The 13620-nt window shown below is 50.8% G+C and overlaps 1 protein-coding gene across 2 annotated transcripts in view; it reads left to right on the forward strand.

Annotated features, from left to right (window-relative positions):
* The first annotated feature begins 1852 nt into the window (after positions 1-1852).
* IGF2BP1 (insulin like growth factor 2 mRNA binding protein 1) overlaps positions 1853-13620 on the forward strand; it is a 40300-nt gene continuing 28532 nt past the window's right edge. The window contains exons 1-2 of one of the 2 annotated variants that reach the window (XM_079798385.1): positions 1853-2508; positions 3635-3695. In XM_079798385.1, coding sequence (XP_079654511.1) covers positions 2334-2508; positions 3635-3695 — 236 coding nt within the window. In that variant the 5' untranslated portion in view covers positions 1853-2333. The remainder of the gene's footprint in view (positions 2509-3634; positions 3696-13620) is intronic. The other variant, XM_079798384.1, reaches the window with a different exon arrangement.

Here is a 13620-nt window from a genome sequence, read left to right on the forward strand (position 1 = left end):
AACCGAGTTGGAAGCCCTCCCCGCCCCCACGCCAAGCCCCCTTTATTTTCAGGAAAACGCGGAGGGGGGGACCAAGGTGCGGCGTGTCTGTAACTCCCGGCTGCGGGAAGGTACGGGACCGTCTGGCAGGAGAGCGGTGCGCACAAGTCGGAGTCAGCTCACCGACTCTGCAAACAAAAAATAATAAGAAAAAACCCCAAGGCATTCATATCGGTGCAGCCAACACGTGTTGCGGAGTCGGCCTGGGCCGCAGGCGACCGAGACAATGGGGTCGGGGACCGGGAAAGGGAGAATGACCCCCTTCCTCACCTGCCCTCCCAGCACGCGTGCCCCCGACAGAAGGGTCTGTCCCTCCCGCAAAAACCGGGCTTCCGCTCCGTCCAACGGGCTCCTGGCACCACTGGGGGTTCGCTCCCCGCTTTCCCGGCCAAGGGGGCTCCCCCGGGCCCCCGAGCCGCGCTCCCCGCCACCCCCTGGCGCCGCCCCAGCCCCCGCCGCGGGAAACTCGTCGGCCGGGCTGGCCGCCCGCCCGGGATCCCGGCGGCGCGTGGACCGCGCGTCCCGCTCCCCACCGCACACCCGAGGCTCCGCGAGGCGCGGCGCACCGCCCCCTCCCCCAACGCCGAAACGGGGTGCGACCGCCCACGTGTCGCCCCTCGCCCAGTCGGGTCCGTCCCTCGGACTCGGGGCCGGAGGATCCGGAACGAGTTGGTCAAAGGCGAGGAAAGGGACCAGGGCGGGTCCGCTTCCCCTCCCCAGGAGCGGGCGGGGGCCGGGCCGCCGCCCCCTCCTCCGAGCGCCCGCCCCTCGCTTCCCCGTCGCCGAGCGGAAATTACCCCCTCCCCCCGCGGGCCTGACCTGGGGACGGGGGCGGGGCTTTGAGCTCGGCCCCTCTCCCGCCTTCCCGCCCGGATCCCCATCCTGCACCCCGAACAAAGTTCCGAGACCCCAACTCGGAGCCGGGGGGGGGGAGAGCGGCTGTCGCCGCTTCTGGGTGGAGCCGGCGGAGGGGACTCCACCTGTCGGTCCCCGCGCCTGGGCGGGAGCCGGGGGACCATTCGGATCTGCACCCGGCCCCTCCCTCCCTGAGACCTCCCCCTTCGGTCCGCCCGGGTCCGCTCAGGCCACCGCTGCCCGGCCTCCTCGTCACCCCTCCCTCTGCCGTGGGGTCATCTTGGGCCGGAGCCGCGCGTTCTCCCAGGACCCCAAGGCCTTCTCGCTCAACAGCCGAACCCCGGGAGCCGGCCGCCCTTCCTCCCGTGGGAATCCTGAGACCTGATTTCCTGGGGATCCCCCCGTTCCCAGCCGCGACCCCCCGCTCCCAGCCGCCTGGTCCCGCGCTCGTTGGGCCCCTCGGTCCTGGATCCCCGGAGGCGAGGGCGGCTCCTAGGACTGGGGCCGGGCAGGCCGAGGACCCCCCTCCCCCCGAAAAGCCCTGGGAAAGGCGCCTTTCTTCCCCAAGTCTCCAGCTCGCGCGACCCCCTCCTGAAGACCCCAGAGTCCCGGCTTCTTTGTCTCCGCCGTCCCCCGCCTGTCAGTCGGTAGCAGCTAACCTAGGTAGGGTGGGCGGGCTCCCCCCCCGCCCCCCACGAATAAAAAATAAACGTACATTTTACATATAAAGAGGTGGGAGATTCTGGGCCGACCACCCGCCCTCCCCCCCAGCCGGGCCCGGAGAGGGGGAGGGGGAGGGGCGGGGGCGGGGCGCCTCCCTCGGGGCCAGATTCTTGCCCAGGGGGAGGGGGCTCGCGGAGCTGCGGGCCCGCTACCCCGCCCGCCCCCGGGACTCGGGGGTGAGTTGAGCGCCCCCTCCCTCCGCCCCGACCTTCCCGGGCGGGAGCTCGGTGGGCTGGGCTGCGCCGGCGGGTGGAAGGGCCCAGAGGCGTCGGGGGTCTTCCCCTGCGGGTGGGTGGGGGCTTTCACCACGTGGCTTCGCCTCTTTTTTTTTTTTTTTCCCTCCTCGCTCCATTTTTTTTTTTTTTTCCGAGTCGATTTTATTTAGAGGCGGCGCCAGGGCGGCCGCGGAGAAACGTGACACACCAGCCCGCTCGGAGGGGACTCGGACCGAAGGGAAGGAGCAGCGCCGCGCCGTCCGCCTCCCAGCGCGCCGCGGGCACTCCTCCGGGCCTCCCGCCGCCCCGCGACCTCTGCGCGCCCTCCGCCGCCCTCGGCGCCCCGCGCTCCGGACCGCTCGCGGGGGGGGGGTGCCCAGAAAGTTTGCGGCCGCCGCCGCCGCCGCCCGCCCGCCCGCCTCTCGGCCTAGGAGGCTCGCCGCCCGCCCGCCCGCCCGCTCGGCCTTGCTGGGGACCGCGTCCCGCCCGGAGCCCGCCACCATGAACAAGCTGTACATCGGCAACCTCAACGAGAGCGTGACCCCCGCCGACCTGGAGAAAGTGTTCGCGGAGCACAAGATCTCCTACAGCGGCCAGTTCCTGGTCAAGTCCGGCTACGCCTTCGTGGACTGCCCCGACGAGCACTGGGCGATGAAGGCCATCGAAACTTTCTCCGGTGAGAGGGCGCCCGTCTCCCCGGGAGCCCGCGGCCGGACCCCGAACAACGGGGACCCGCGCCTCCTGTTCCCTTGCCCGCCAACTCCGCTCTCCCCGCGGCCCGCGCCCTTGGCCTCAGGACCCCCCTCCACCCTCCACCTTCGACGCCCCTCCATCTCCACCTCCCCCCCCATCTCCACCCTCGTGTGGACATCTTCGGGGTTTCCTCTCCCCTTCCCGCCCCGGGAGGGTTTGGGAAGGTGGTCCCCACACCCCCCGCCGACGGGGCGGCAGTGGGGGGGCGCCCCTGAGGCCACCCGGTCTGGGCGATATTTCCCCGTCGGCCCCTCCCTACCCGCGCCTGGCGCGCTCCCCCCGCCCCGGCGCCCCTTCCTCTGCCCTAGGCCTCTCCCGGCGGGGACGGGGCCCCTGCTCCGTTTTCGGTCTCCCGCGTGTCCTTGGGGACTGGAGCCTTCGAGCAGGACCCGCGAACCGGGATCCGGCCCCCCGCCCCGGGCCTGGGGGCCTGGGGGCCTGGGGCTTGAGCCATTTTGATTTGAACGCGGGGCGTGAGCGGTGGCGCGGCGGCGGCGGGTCGCCATGCTGCTTCCCGAGACGCGAGGCTGGGCCGGGAGCCGCGCGCCTCCGCCGCCGGGGACCCTCCCCGCGGGCCCCGCTGCGCTCCCCCGGGGCCGCTCCCGCCACCGGCTCGACAGGTGACCGCTCCGCCGCCAGGAGCCCTGCTCCTGGACTCGACGGGGAAATAAAGTTTCCTTCTGCACCCCCCCCCCCAAACACACTCGGGGAGACACGGGCGTCCTTCCCCGGCCCCTGCTCCCCACGTCTGGAAGCCTCGTAGGCAGCCCGCCCGCGCCGACGCCCTCGCTCCCCCAAACCCGAGCTCCCCGAGCGTCCCACGGCCCGACCGGCCGCGGTGAGAGAACAGAACAAAAATTAAGAAAGCAATCGTGAAATTCACAGACGCCACCCTGCTCAGGGCGACCGTTCGCACCCGGCTGCGGGACCCACTGCCTGGCTTCCCAGGAAGGTCTCAAACCCCAGTAACTCCTGAGTTCCCCTGGTGTCCCCCGCCCCCCTTCAAGCTCTCATATATATTTATTTATTTTTTTTTTTTAAATCTTTAGGGAAAGTAGAACTGCAAGGAAAACGCCTAGAGATCGAACACTCGGTCCCCAAAAAACAAAGGTAGGAAAGCGCTCTTCTCTGGGGAGGGGGGCAGCCCACGGGCTCTGAGCAGCGGTGTTCAGGGGGTCCAGGGGGTCTCCAGTGGAAGAAACCCATTACTGGCCTTTCCACCCCCAACTCCGGATGTTGGGGGCAGGGAGAGAAGATTGACGAAGATCTTGTAATGGGTGGTTTACAGCTTGTAAAAAAAATAAAAAATAAGCTGGGGCTCGGGTGGGCCAGGAGATGTTTCTTGGAGAAGTAAAAGGGGGGGAAATCGATAGGGGAGAAACCTTGAGTTTGTTCAAGGTGTGTGAGGCCATTTTTTTGTGGGGAAGCTGAAAACCTTGAAGAGTTTAGACTCCTGGGCATTTCTGCAGCTTCCTAGCAGGCCTCAACCCCCCCTCCCCCCTTCCCTCACCTTAATTCTTAAGTGGCTTGGGGGGGGGGGGGGGCACGTCCCCTTGGATTCCCTAGGGGGAGTGGAAGGCGTTCCGGCCCCCCCCCCCCCCCAATAATTTTCTTTAGGCTTGTGCTATATTTCTATTTCTGCAACAGGCAAGGACATTAGATTTTTTCACAGACCTCCTATCCTAGTCCCTCACATCACACGTCCTCCCATCTCAAGTGGATTTTGCAAAAGAATATACTTTTGGCTGAACAATCCTTTCCGAGCGCGGACCCCCCCACCCCCAACCCCCCCCTTCAGCCCATTGTTACAAGGGGACCATCTGGGGTGAGAGCTTTGTGTTCAGGCTGTGAGCTGGGGCTCTTTGGAGGGTCTAGAACTCCCTGGATGAATGGATTGTGTGTGTGTGTGTGTGTGTGTGTGTGTGTGTGTGTGTGTGTGTCCCAAAACCATTCTGTCCTCACTTCAGCAAAGTGGGTTAGTTCTGTGTGTTACCCCCAAATCTAATTCATGGAGGATTTCAAATTTTTCATTGAACTCTGGCTGGGAAGTCTAAGGGCAGAGTCTCTCTGCTTTCTGAGATCTGACTTGAAACACGTTGACAGTGCACTTCTGTCACGTTGGAGCCCCCAGCAAACCTTTGATTCTTTGGCTGCTCCTCGCCCCTCATTTCCACTGGAAACTTGCTGCCTTTCAGAATAGTCCCTGGCCTTTTCTGGGTGCGAAGGTAGAGGTGGGTGGCTTTGCTTTTTTGGAGGAGGTTCAGAGGATCTAGAAAGTTTTAACACCAGGAACAAGCTGTTCAGTGATGTAGCTTGAGGTAGTTAAATAACTTGGAGCCATTGTATCTGTGGAGGATCAATATGACTTGTAACTATGTTTACCGAGTTTGTGATTGAACCTCCAGTGCTGGAAATACTCTGTTGTTGGAAAGGCAACTAGAGTTAGGATTAAAGAGGTCATCAAATGGGGAGGACGGGAGAAAAAAGTCTTGATCATTTTGAAACATTTCTTGGGGATGGGAAAAATAGAAAAACCATACACTGACACCGGTAGATTTCGTGAGAAGATTGTGGACGTTGGAATCGAAAGCTGAATGTTTGAAACACGTCGATGAAAAATTTCCAGAAAAACTGGAATGCCAAAATATGGGGGAATTTTTTCTCCTGCTCTTCAGCATGGCTTACATTTTAAAGGGAATGAATTGAAAAGCAGGAGAAATAGCAAAATGTGATGAAATGGAACCCCAAACATTTATATTTTAATTTTCATGGTGCTCTGTATTTATGGATCTTTTTCCCTAAGCCATCTGCTTGCTTTCAAGCCATTTTTAGGCTCCTTGTTCCCTCCAAAATGCATTACTGAGGGCTCTTTTGAGTTGGGAAGGGGTGGGGTTTGAGAAGAGTGGGTACAAAATCTGCCTTTCCAACACCCATGTTCAATTTGATCTTTTGTGTGTTCTCTTCCTGAAATAATTTGTGAGCGCAAACACGGAGTCAGTTGTGTGTTATTTTATTTTTTTGGGTGGTGGTGAAAAGGCACTGCATTTTTCTAGAATGAATCCCATTTTTGAAGTTTTAGGATTTAAAAGAGGAAAGTTTGTTTTCATGAAGTCAGAATGCTCTATCATTTTGTGTTCTTTGGGGAAGCATGTTGTGGTATGTGTGTTCGTCTGTCTGAAAAGTATTTTTTCAGTTGGATGGTTAACTGGCTTTTTCCACTCATGGATGTATATAAAAGGAGCTACTTAATCAACTGGCTAATATTTTAAGCAAAACGAACAACTGTGCATATACATGTGTATATATACTCTAGTGTTTTTGCTGTTTAAAATAGAAGAGAATTCTTCTTGATGTGCTCAGTTCCAAGTGAATTAGGACTTTAAACATTTCTAAGGTTTTCATAAAAAAACCTAGCAAACTATAAATGGTCCTGGTTTTTGTTGTTTTTTTTAGAGGGGGGAAGTCAAACAAGATGATATTATTATAGCAGTTAACCTCTGAACAACCCTGATTTTGAAGTATTAATATATTTTATTCTAATTTTATCTGATAAATATAATTTGTATCTTTTTAAGAACCCCAGAGACTGAACATTATACATTTAAACTGAAAACATTAAGTTGAAAATTTTAAATGGGTGACCAATTTCTCTGGGATACAGTAGATTTATTGAAGATTATGGACATTTGAACTGAAAAGCTGAATGCTTGAAACACCCTCTTAGTGTTGGAATTTTGGCCAACAGTTTCGGCTTTTTTATTGAGAATTTGTATATATTCACTCTCAAATATTAGGACAAAGGAGTAAAACCAAAAGCATTATAAAAACAGCTGTGGGAGAGGGTTTGTATGTGTGTTTTATTTTGAGACCTCAGAGTAGTTAAGGTAAAAGGGGTACATCTTAGCGAGTTTTGTTTATTTTGGGAAATGGCTTGCTTTTTAAGGGAATTAAACTTTGTTTCATTTGCCACTGTGTGAGCCTCTTCCTAGGGGAATGTGGCCTAAAGATAGCTTACCTAACTGTCAACTGGTGTCCTCAAAATAAAAGGTGTTGCTGTTAAAAAAAAAGAGAGAAATGTACTGCATTTTTCTCAGTGAATCATGTTTTAGTTGAAGATTTGATTTCCTTGGGCAGGTTAATGGTGGCTCTTTAAGTTGTCTTAAAATGAGGTGGGCTAACACTTTCCCTTAAATTTCCAACTATTTAAAAAAAAAACACATACAGGGATTGGTCTCAGCCTTGTAAGTGTGAGAACTCTTAGAAGAGAAAGTGTTCAAATTTAATTCTGATTTTACAGTTTAATCTTCTAAAGTCGGCAGCTTTAAAAATCTCTGCAAAAGGATGTCTTAAAAATGGCAAAAATATTATTTTTAATCTTAAGTGATTTGTGAAGCTTCTGAAGAAATAATTGGGTCACTAAATGTTTTCAAAGCAGGCAAAAAATTTTGCCTTCAGAAATGGGTATGCCTTTAGAGAAAATTGTCCTTAGGGGCTGAAAATGAATTATAAAGGGGGCTAAGAAACAGTGTCTTTTTAAAAAGCCAAAAAAAGGGGTAAAAAGTACTAGAGTGGGAGGATTTTCAGGCACTTTTGCTTTAGTGGTTGTAGTTGTCAATGTATCAACAAATATGTATTCAAGAAGGATGTTTAAAGTCGAAACAGTTTATGACACTTTCAGTAAAGAGGTTTTCTTATGAATGTTAAGTTTTTGGGGGCTTTAAATAAAGTTTTAAAATGGTTGATTTAGAATTTTTTTCTGCATTATTTGGAGGAAAGGTGGAAAACAGTTTACCCTCCCCATTTTTATTTCCACCTAGAAAGTAAACTTAACAAATTCATAAAAATTAAATTTTCTTCACTGCTAGAGAAACCCTTGACTTGTTATTTAAGTTCTCAGTATTTCAAGATGACTTCCCTAAGGACTGTGGTATTTGACTATCCTTTGAAAGAGTTGTACGTTTCCAGAACCCTTTATTTCCTAATTCAAAGGAGAAAGATGAAATTTTATTCCAGTGGTCTCCCAGATGGGAGAACTTTTGAGTAAAGGAGGGGAAGAATTGTAATTCCCATCACTAATGTATTCAAAGTATAGTTAACTCTTCCAAATGTAGAGTTTTAATGGCACAGCTTTTGGGGGGGAAAGAGCAAAACATTCTCATAATTATGTTTTAGAGATGAAATACATGACATTAGCCATGGGAGAATTTTGATTCAAAGGTCTGAGCCTCTAATCTTTTAAAATTACCTTAATATATGTCATTTGAATCTATTTTATGTGTTTGGATACTTTTAAGGCTTATTTTTGAATTCATTTATTCTAGACTTGAATGTGTAATAGCTAGTTGACAAAGACAGGCTAGGGAGTATACAATTTTGAAACGTTAAAAAAAAATTCCAGATCTGTTCAGTTGAGTGAAAAGGAGGACCGGCGAGTGCTATTTGTTGAAGTTGAGGGGTTTGTGTGGAAGACATATATGTATTGGTTATACCTCCTTTAATTTTTGTGTGTGGGGCCAGTAGTGGTGGTGATGTTGTCATTAGAATAAATGTATGAACCAAAGGCATTTGAAAAACATACATCGAGTCTTGTTCTCCCTCCATCCTCTTCAAGGATTCTTAAAATGTGGCTAATGTCTTCCAGAAAGTGCGGCTTAGATTTGGGGATGGGCGCGTTGGGGAGAGGAAAGGGGAGGGAAAAAAAGCAGCAGGGGAGACTGGAGGAATCAGAGGAGCTAGTCCTGGGCTGGAAATTCCAGACGGGGAAGGAGAGAGGGGCGGGGGGAGGCTGAGCAGGACTTCCCGCCTCCCTTTGAAAAGAGAGGCGGCGGGAGAAGGAAGGGGTCGCGGGCACCAGGGTTAGCAGACCCGCGCGGTAGGTGCAGCCCAGGGCAAGGCCATTTGTGCTTTCGGACTTTGCCTGCCTTCCCTTCCCCTTTTCAAAATCAGAGAAAGTCGCGGCGCCTCTTCCTGGAGAGCCCGCGCCAGCCGGGCCGCCCTAACGCCTCTCCGCCCGCCCAGCCCAGCCCAGCCCAGCCCAGCCCCAGCCTCGCCATCTCGGCCGGCTCTGGCTGGGGCCGCCGCCTTCCTCCTTTGAACAAGTCCCTGCCCGGGACATCCGCAGGCCCGGGTCTCCCAGGAGGGCTTCCTTTCCCAGGGTCCCCGAGACCCCCGCCTGCCCGCAGCCCCCACATCCCCAGCCTCGCCCACGTGGTGGGGTGTTCCTGGCCTCAGGGCGCAGACCTTTCCAGGGCCCGGCCGTCTCAGGACCTTTCCATTCTAAGGCAAAAAAAAAAAAAAAAAAAAAAAAAGCAAGAGGCCGCTGGGTGAATATGAAATGAAGGGGGAGAGAATGGATTAAGGGAAAAGAAGAGGGTGAGAGAGGTGGAGAGAAAATGGAGGAACCCTCGCCGTGGGGCATAGAACCTTGAAGAGTTAACTGTCAAATCTGTCATCGTGAGTCCCTGGACTGTCTCCGTGTAACTGAGGCTGACTGAGATAATAACAAAAGAAGTAAGAGTGACCTGAGGGTCTAGGGGGGATTTTGTCGCTGTTGTACAAGGCAGGCAGCGGGTCCTCCAGTTGGCCACTTGCTAGGCTTCGGAAGATCTTCCTCGGAAGATCTTCCTCGGGGTCTCAGCCAGCGATTGGCTCCATGTTGATAGAAATTTGCACGCCATTTCCACCTGTGCCGGGCGCATTTCCTCTCCCTGCTCACACCTTTTGAAATGCTTGTCAAAACAAAGTAAGAAAAGATCTCTCCTCAAAAAGCATGGACTCAAGAAAGGATGCTTATTTGGTTATTGATAAAAGTTCGATTTGGCTAGAAAATGACCATACAGGAGAGTGCCGGGGATAAGGAGATATTGCCGACAGGTTCAGTCCCCAGTAGGCTGACGCCATTCTACTAGAACGTGCATGTTCCCTCAGATTTTGTTCAAAGGAGACTACTTTTCAAGCCCTGGCCGGTTTGGCTCAATGGATAGAGCGCCAGCCTGTGGATGGAAGGGTCCCAAGTTTGATTCCGGTCAAGGGCACAGGCCTGGGTTGCAGGCTGTATCTGCAGTAGCGGGGCGTGCAGGAGGCAGCCGATCAATGATTCTCATCATTGATGTTTCTATCTCTCTCCTCCTCCCTTCCTCTCTGAAATCAAGGAAAAAAATTTTGATAAAAGAAAAAATCCTCACCCAAGGATATTTCCACCCATTAATTTTTAGAAAGGGGGGTAGAGGGGAGAGGAGATGACACAATGGCTTGGTTGCCTCCCCCACATGCCTTGAACCGAGCAGGGAATGAACCTGCAACTGAGGTAGTGCCCTTGACTGGGAATCTGAACCCAGGACCCTTTGGTTCATGGGCCACCCTCTCACCACTGAGCCAAACCGGCCAGGACAGAGACTGTTTCTTAGTGTGTGGAAGGGGTGGGTCATCCTCGCATTGAAAAAGCAGGGCCAACCAGCTGTTTGTAAGACCTGCTTCTTACCTTTGCAGCACAGCAGGCTGGCAGTGAATAGTGAATACGGAAGGAACAGGCTTAAACAAGCGTCACCCTAGACAAAGACTGCTGAAATAAAATGTGTGTGGATTATGGATAAATCACAGAGTTGGAGAAAACCTGATTGCAAAACACTGAAATGTAACTGTACGCACACGAGCGACATCAGAAATGCAGTCTGACTGCAGAGTCCAGCCTTCCGGGATTTGATTTCTGGTCGTGTGATAGAGGGTAGAGCATGGCTAATCATCAGGAGGCTGCTTTTGAATGAAACAGAGAGCAAAGAGCTGGATGATGAAAAGAATTCTTGACTGGGTTGTCCAGATAGTTTCAAGACCCCTCAGGACAAGTCTGATTATTAGATAAGTGGCATTTTGGTGGCTAAAGGCATACAAGAGACCTGTCAGAATGGGTGGGAATTTTGCTCATAGTTCAGGGGAGAATTGTGGAGAAAATTACTTTTAGAGAGGAGGCAGGGCAATTGGAGGATCTCTCTTCATTTTCTGTTTTCCTCTTTACTCTGTTTGTCCCGTGGATTCTAGTCAATCCTCTGAACATTTCCTTAGGAAAAGACGATTAAGGAAAACTTCCATTTTTATTCATCTTGAGTTAGTTTACGTAGAAAAAAAAAATGTAGTCCTTTATCCAGATGTTTTGACCACTTGAAAGGTGAAATTTGGTTGGGTAATTTAGTTTAGTTGATTGGGAATAGACAGAATCTTTAAGAAGAGAAATCAGAAAATTCAGAAATTTAAAAACATTGTTATGTGTTAAGGTTGTTCATGGAGTCTGCTGAGTTCTTGGCAGCAGGAGCAGGGAAAGACTCATTCAGAATTCTGGAGGCTCAAGATGGGAGGAAGCTGTATGAGGTCAGAGTCTCATTAACTACCCCAGGTCCCTCACTCACTCAGTCCTCTACAGGACAGGGCAGGAAAGGTCTCCCAGGAGAGTTAAGTGTTTAAAAGCAAGAGTTTTGGAGTCAGGCAATGATTGGGAAGCTGGGAAAGTTACTTAACCTCCTTTAGTCTCAATTTCTGTGCTGTACACGGCACTAGGACACATGACCTATTATTACTTGTTTTAGATATGGACCTCTGCCTGTTTTTGGACTGTGTGTTGCAGATTGGGGCAAATATCTAAGGCAGCTTAAGTATAACTTAGGTGGATTTGGCATGTATTTTGTATGGGACAATGAGGGATAGATATAGTGAAGGGGATTTGTGTGTAGGTTGTTTTGATATGCTATGCCTCTTACCCATTCTCTCAAACAAAAGGATGGGAGAGATGGGGTAAGCATGGTGGGAATGCTACTGATTGTCCCTTAGGGAAATGGGCTATATATTCTATGTATTGTTGATGCCTTGATCCCAGGCCAGGTTCCTAGCTGAAATGTCACAATTCGGGGCTACTGTCTAAGGTGCATGTATAGTAGTGACATTGGTGAGAGGTGAACCACCCTAATTCTGCAGGTGAGGTAGGTGTTGTAAGAAATCAGGATGAAGAGGGTCTGAGGGAAGAAGAAATGAGAGCAGTTTCCCCACTTGGTGGGAGATGTTGCCTGAATGTTCTGCTCTTGGTAAACTAACAAAATAGGCATTCGGGAGTTGGGGATCCCAGGATGCCGAGGAAGTGAATGCATGCATTGTTCCCTATTCCCTGGTGGGGTGCTGGGGGTAAAGCCACAGTATCCTCACATTCTCCCCTTGGCCCCCTGGATTAGAAACAGTCCCCAAAGATGTGCTCAGAAGTCACCTTCATGTCCACTTCCTCTCTTCAGCCCTTGCTGCTCAAAGGGTGCACACACACATGCACATTCCCACAACCCTTCCGACATCTCAGTCCAGGGAAGGAGGATTGGACCTTCCGTTAGTGGGGTAGGGAGGGGATGGGCTCTAATCGGATGTGGTTTTTGGCCATTTAACAGGCTTGTGACTTTAATCAGTTACTATAAAGGGTTTTACAATCAGTTCATGCGGAATGATTTCGTGTTTTTCTGGGTTGGCATTTGGGATTGCTTGGGGCTCGTCAGCTTTCCATTAGGTACTTTGAGGAGGAGAAAATGAGGGGAGACAGGAACTAAAGTGGGGGCTGTTGGGTGGAGTAGACTTGTTGAGGATGTCTATTCAGAGTTACAAATATTTATTCTACTTCCTCCAGATCTGTAAGTTGCTTGGGAGGAGAGGTCCAACTGTAATGGAGAGCAGTTGCTTTGGCGGGATTTGGAGACAGAACCCTAAATTAGAGGGTGGAGATGATGCTTCACAGACAGACATGGCTCTTGGTGGCTGCATTTAGTTAGCGTGTTCCGAGCAAGGACTAGACGTAATAGGACGTTGGCTGTGGAGGCAGCAGGGATCAGAGTATGTCCTTTACTCCTGTTGAAGTGTCCACTCCAGCAACTTTTATTTCATTTCAAAGAAGGGAAAATCTAGCTGAGGAAGTTATTTTATCTAGAGGGTTTTCCTCCTATGTTTATTACTGTTTAGTTCAAAACTGCTGCTGCTGCTGGCTTTTTATGGAATAGAATAGAGTAGAGTAGAGTAGCGTAGAGTAGAGTAGCATAGAGTAGAGTAGAGTAGAGTAGAGTAGAATGACACCTGTCCAGAAGAGGCTGGGGGTGGGCAGGAAGTGGAATAAAATGATCTTCACAAACCTCATGTATCGTTCACTTTGCTCCTCTTGCTCCTCACTGACCATCTTGAATGAGTAGTTTCCTTTGCTCTCTTCAAAACATCCCATCATCAGCAACTTTAGCCTGGGGGTGTGTGTGTGTGGGGGGGGCGTCTTTGCTAGTCAGTCATTAGCCATTGGGACTTAAAAAAATAATCTATCTACAACTAAATTCCATGTCAGAAAATATTTAGTAAGATGGTAAGGACTTCTATGATAGTTTGCATATTGATGCAAAGATTGGCTCCTTTAATTGTCTACTCTTTCATGCACGTATGCATGCATTCATCCACTTATTTTTATACTCAGGGTCTACTATTGCGTGACATGCCCTCTGCCAGATCCTACAAATACAACGAGGAACAAGGGAAAGACCTTGGTCTTAGGGTGGAGATAAAAAAGAAATATAATTTATCAAATAATTTTTCTCCAGAGGCTTTCAAATTTTTCACTCTATCCTTGGCATTTGAAAATAACTTTTTTAATGTGGTAAAAAGTATATATAAAATTTACTGTCCTAATGATTTTAAATGTACAGTATTGTGGTCTTAAAAACATTCACATTGTTGTGCCACCATCACCTCCTTTCATCTCCAGAACGCTTCATCTCGCAAGACTGCAACTCTGTACCCATTAAAGACTGCGTCTCCCCCGGCTACATTTAAACTATTGCCAGTTTGGCTATTTCCTACATAGTGGTCACCTCTTCATCCTGCATGAAATGGGAGTCTTTGCCTAATCCCTCTTCTGTATCAGATATTAATTAATTTCTGGGTTTTTATTTAGCATTATTGAGTCTTTTTCAGGGTGGAGAAGGGACTCGGGTGCAGAGGGGAAGCTGCACCAAAGAGGCAAAAGATAAAATCCCTGCCC

This window comes from Cnephaeus nilssonii (genome assembly GCF_951640355.1).
Source record: "Cnephaeus nilssonii genome assembly, chromosome: 19".
NCBI classification, from domain to species: Eukaryota; Metazoa; Chordata; class Mammalia; order Chiroptera; family Vespertilionidae; genus Cnephaeus; species Cnephaeus nilssonii.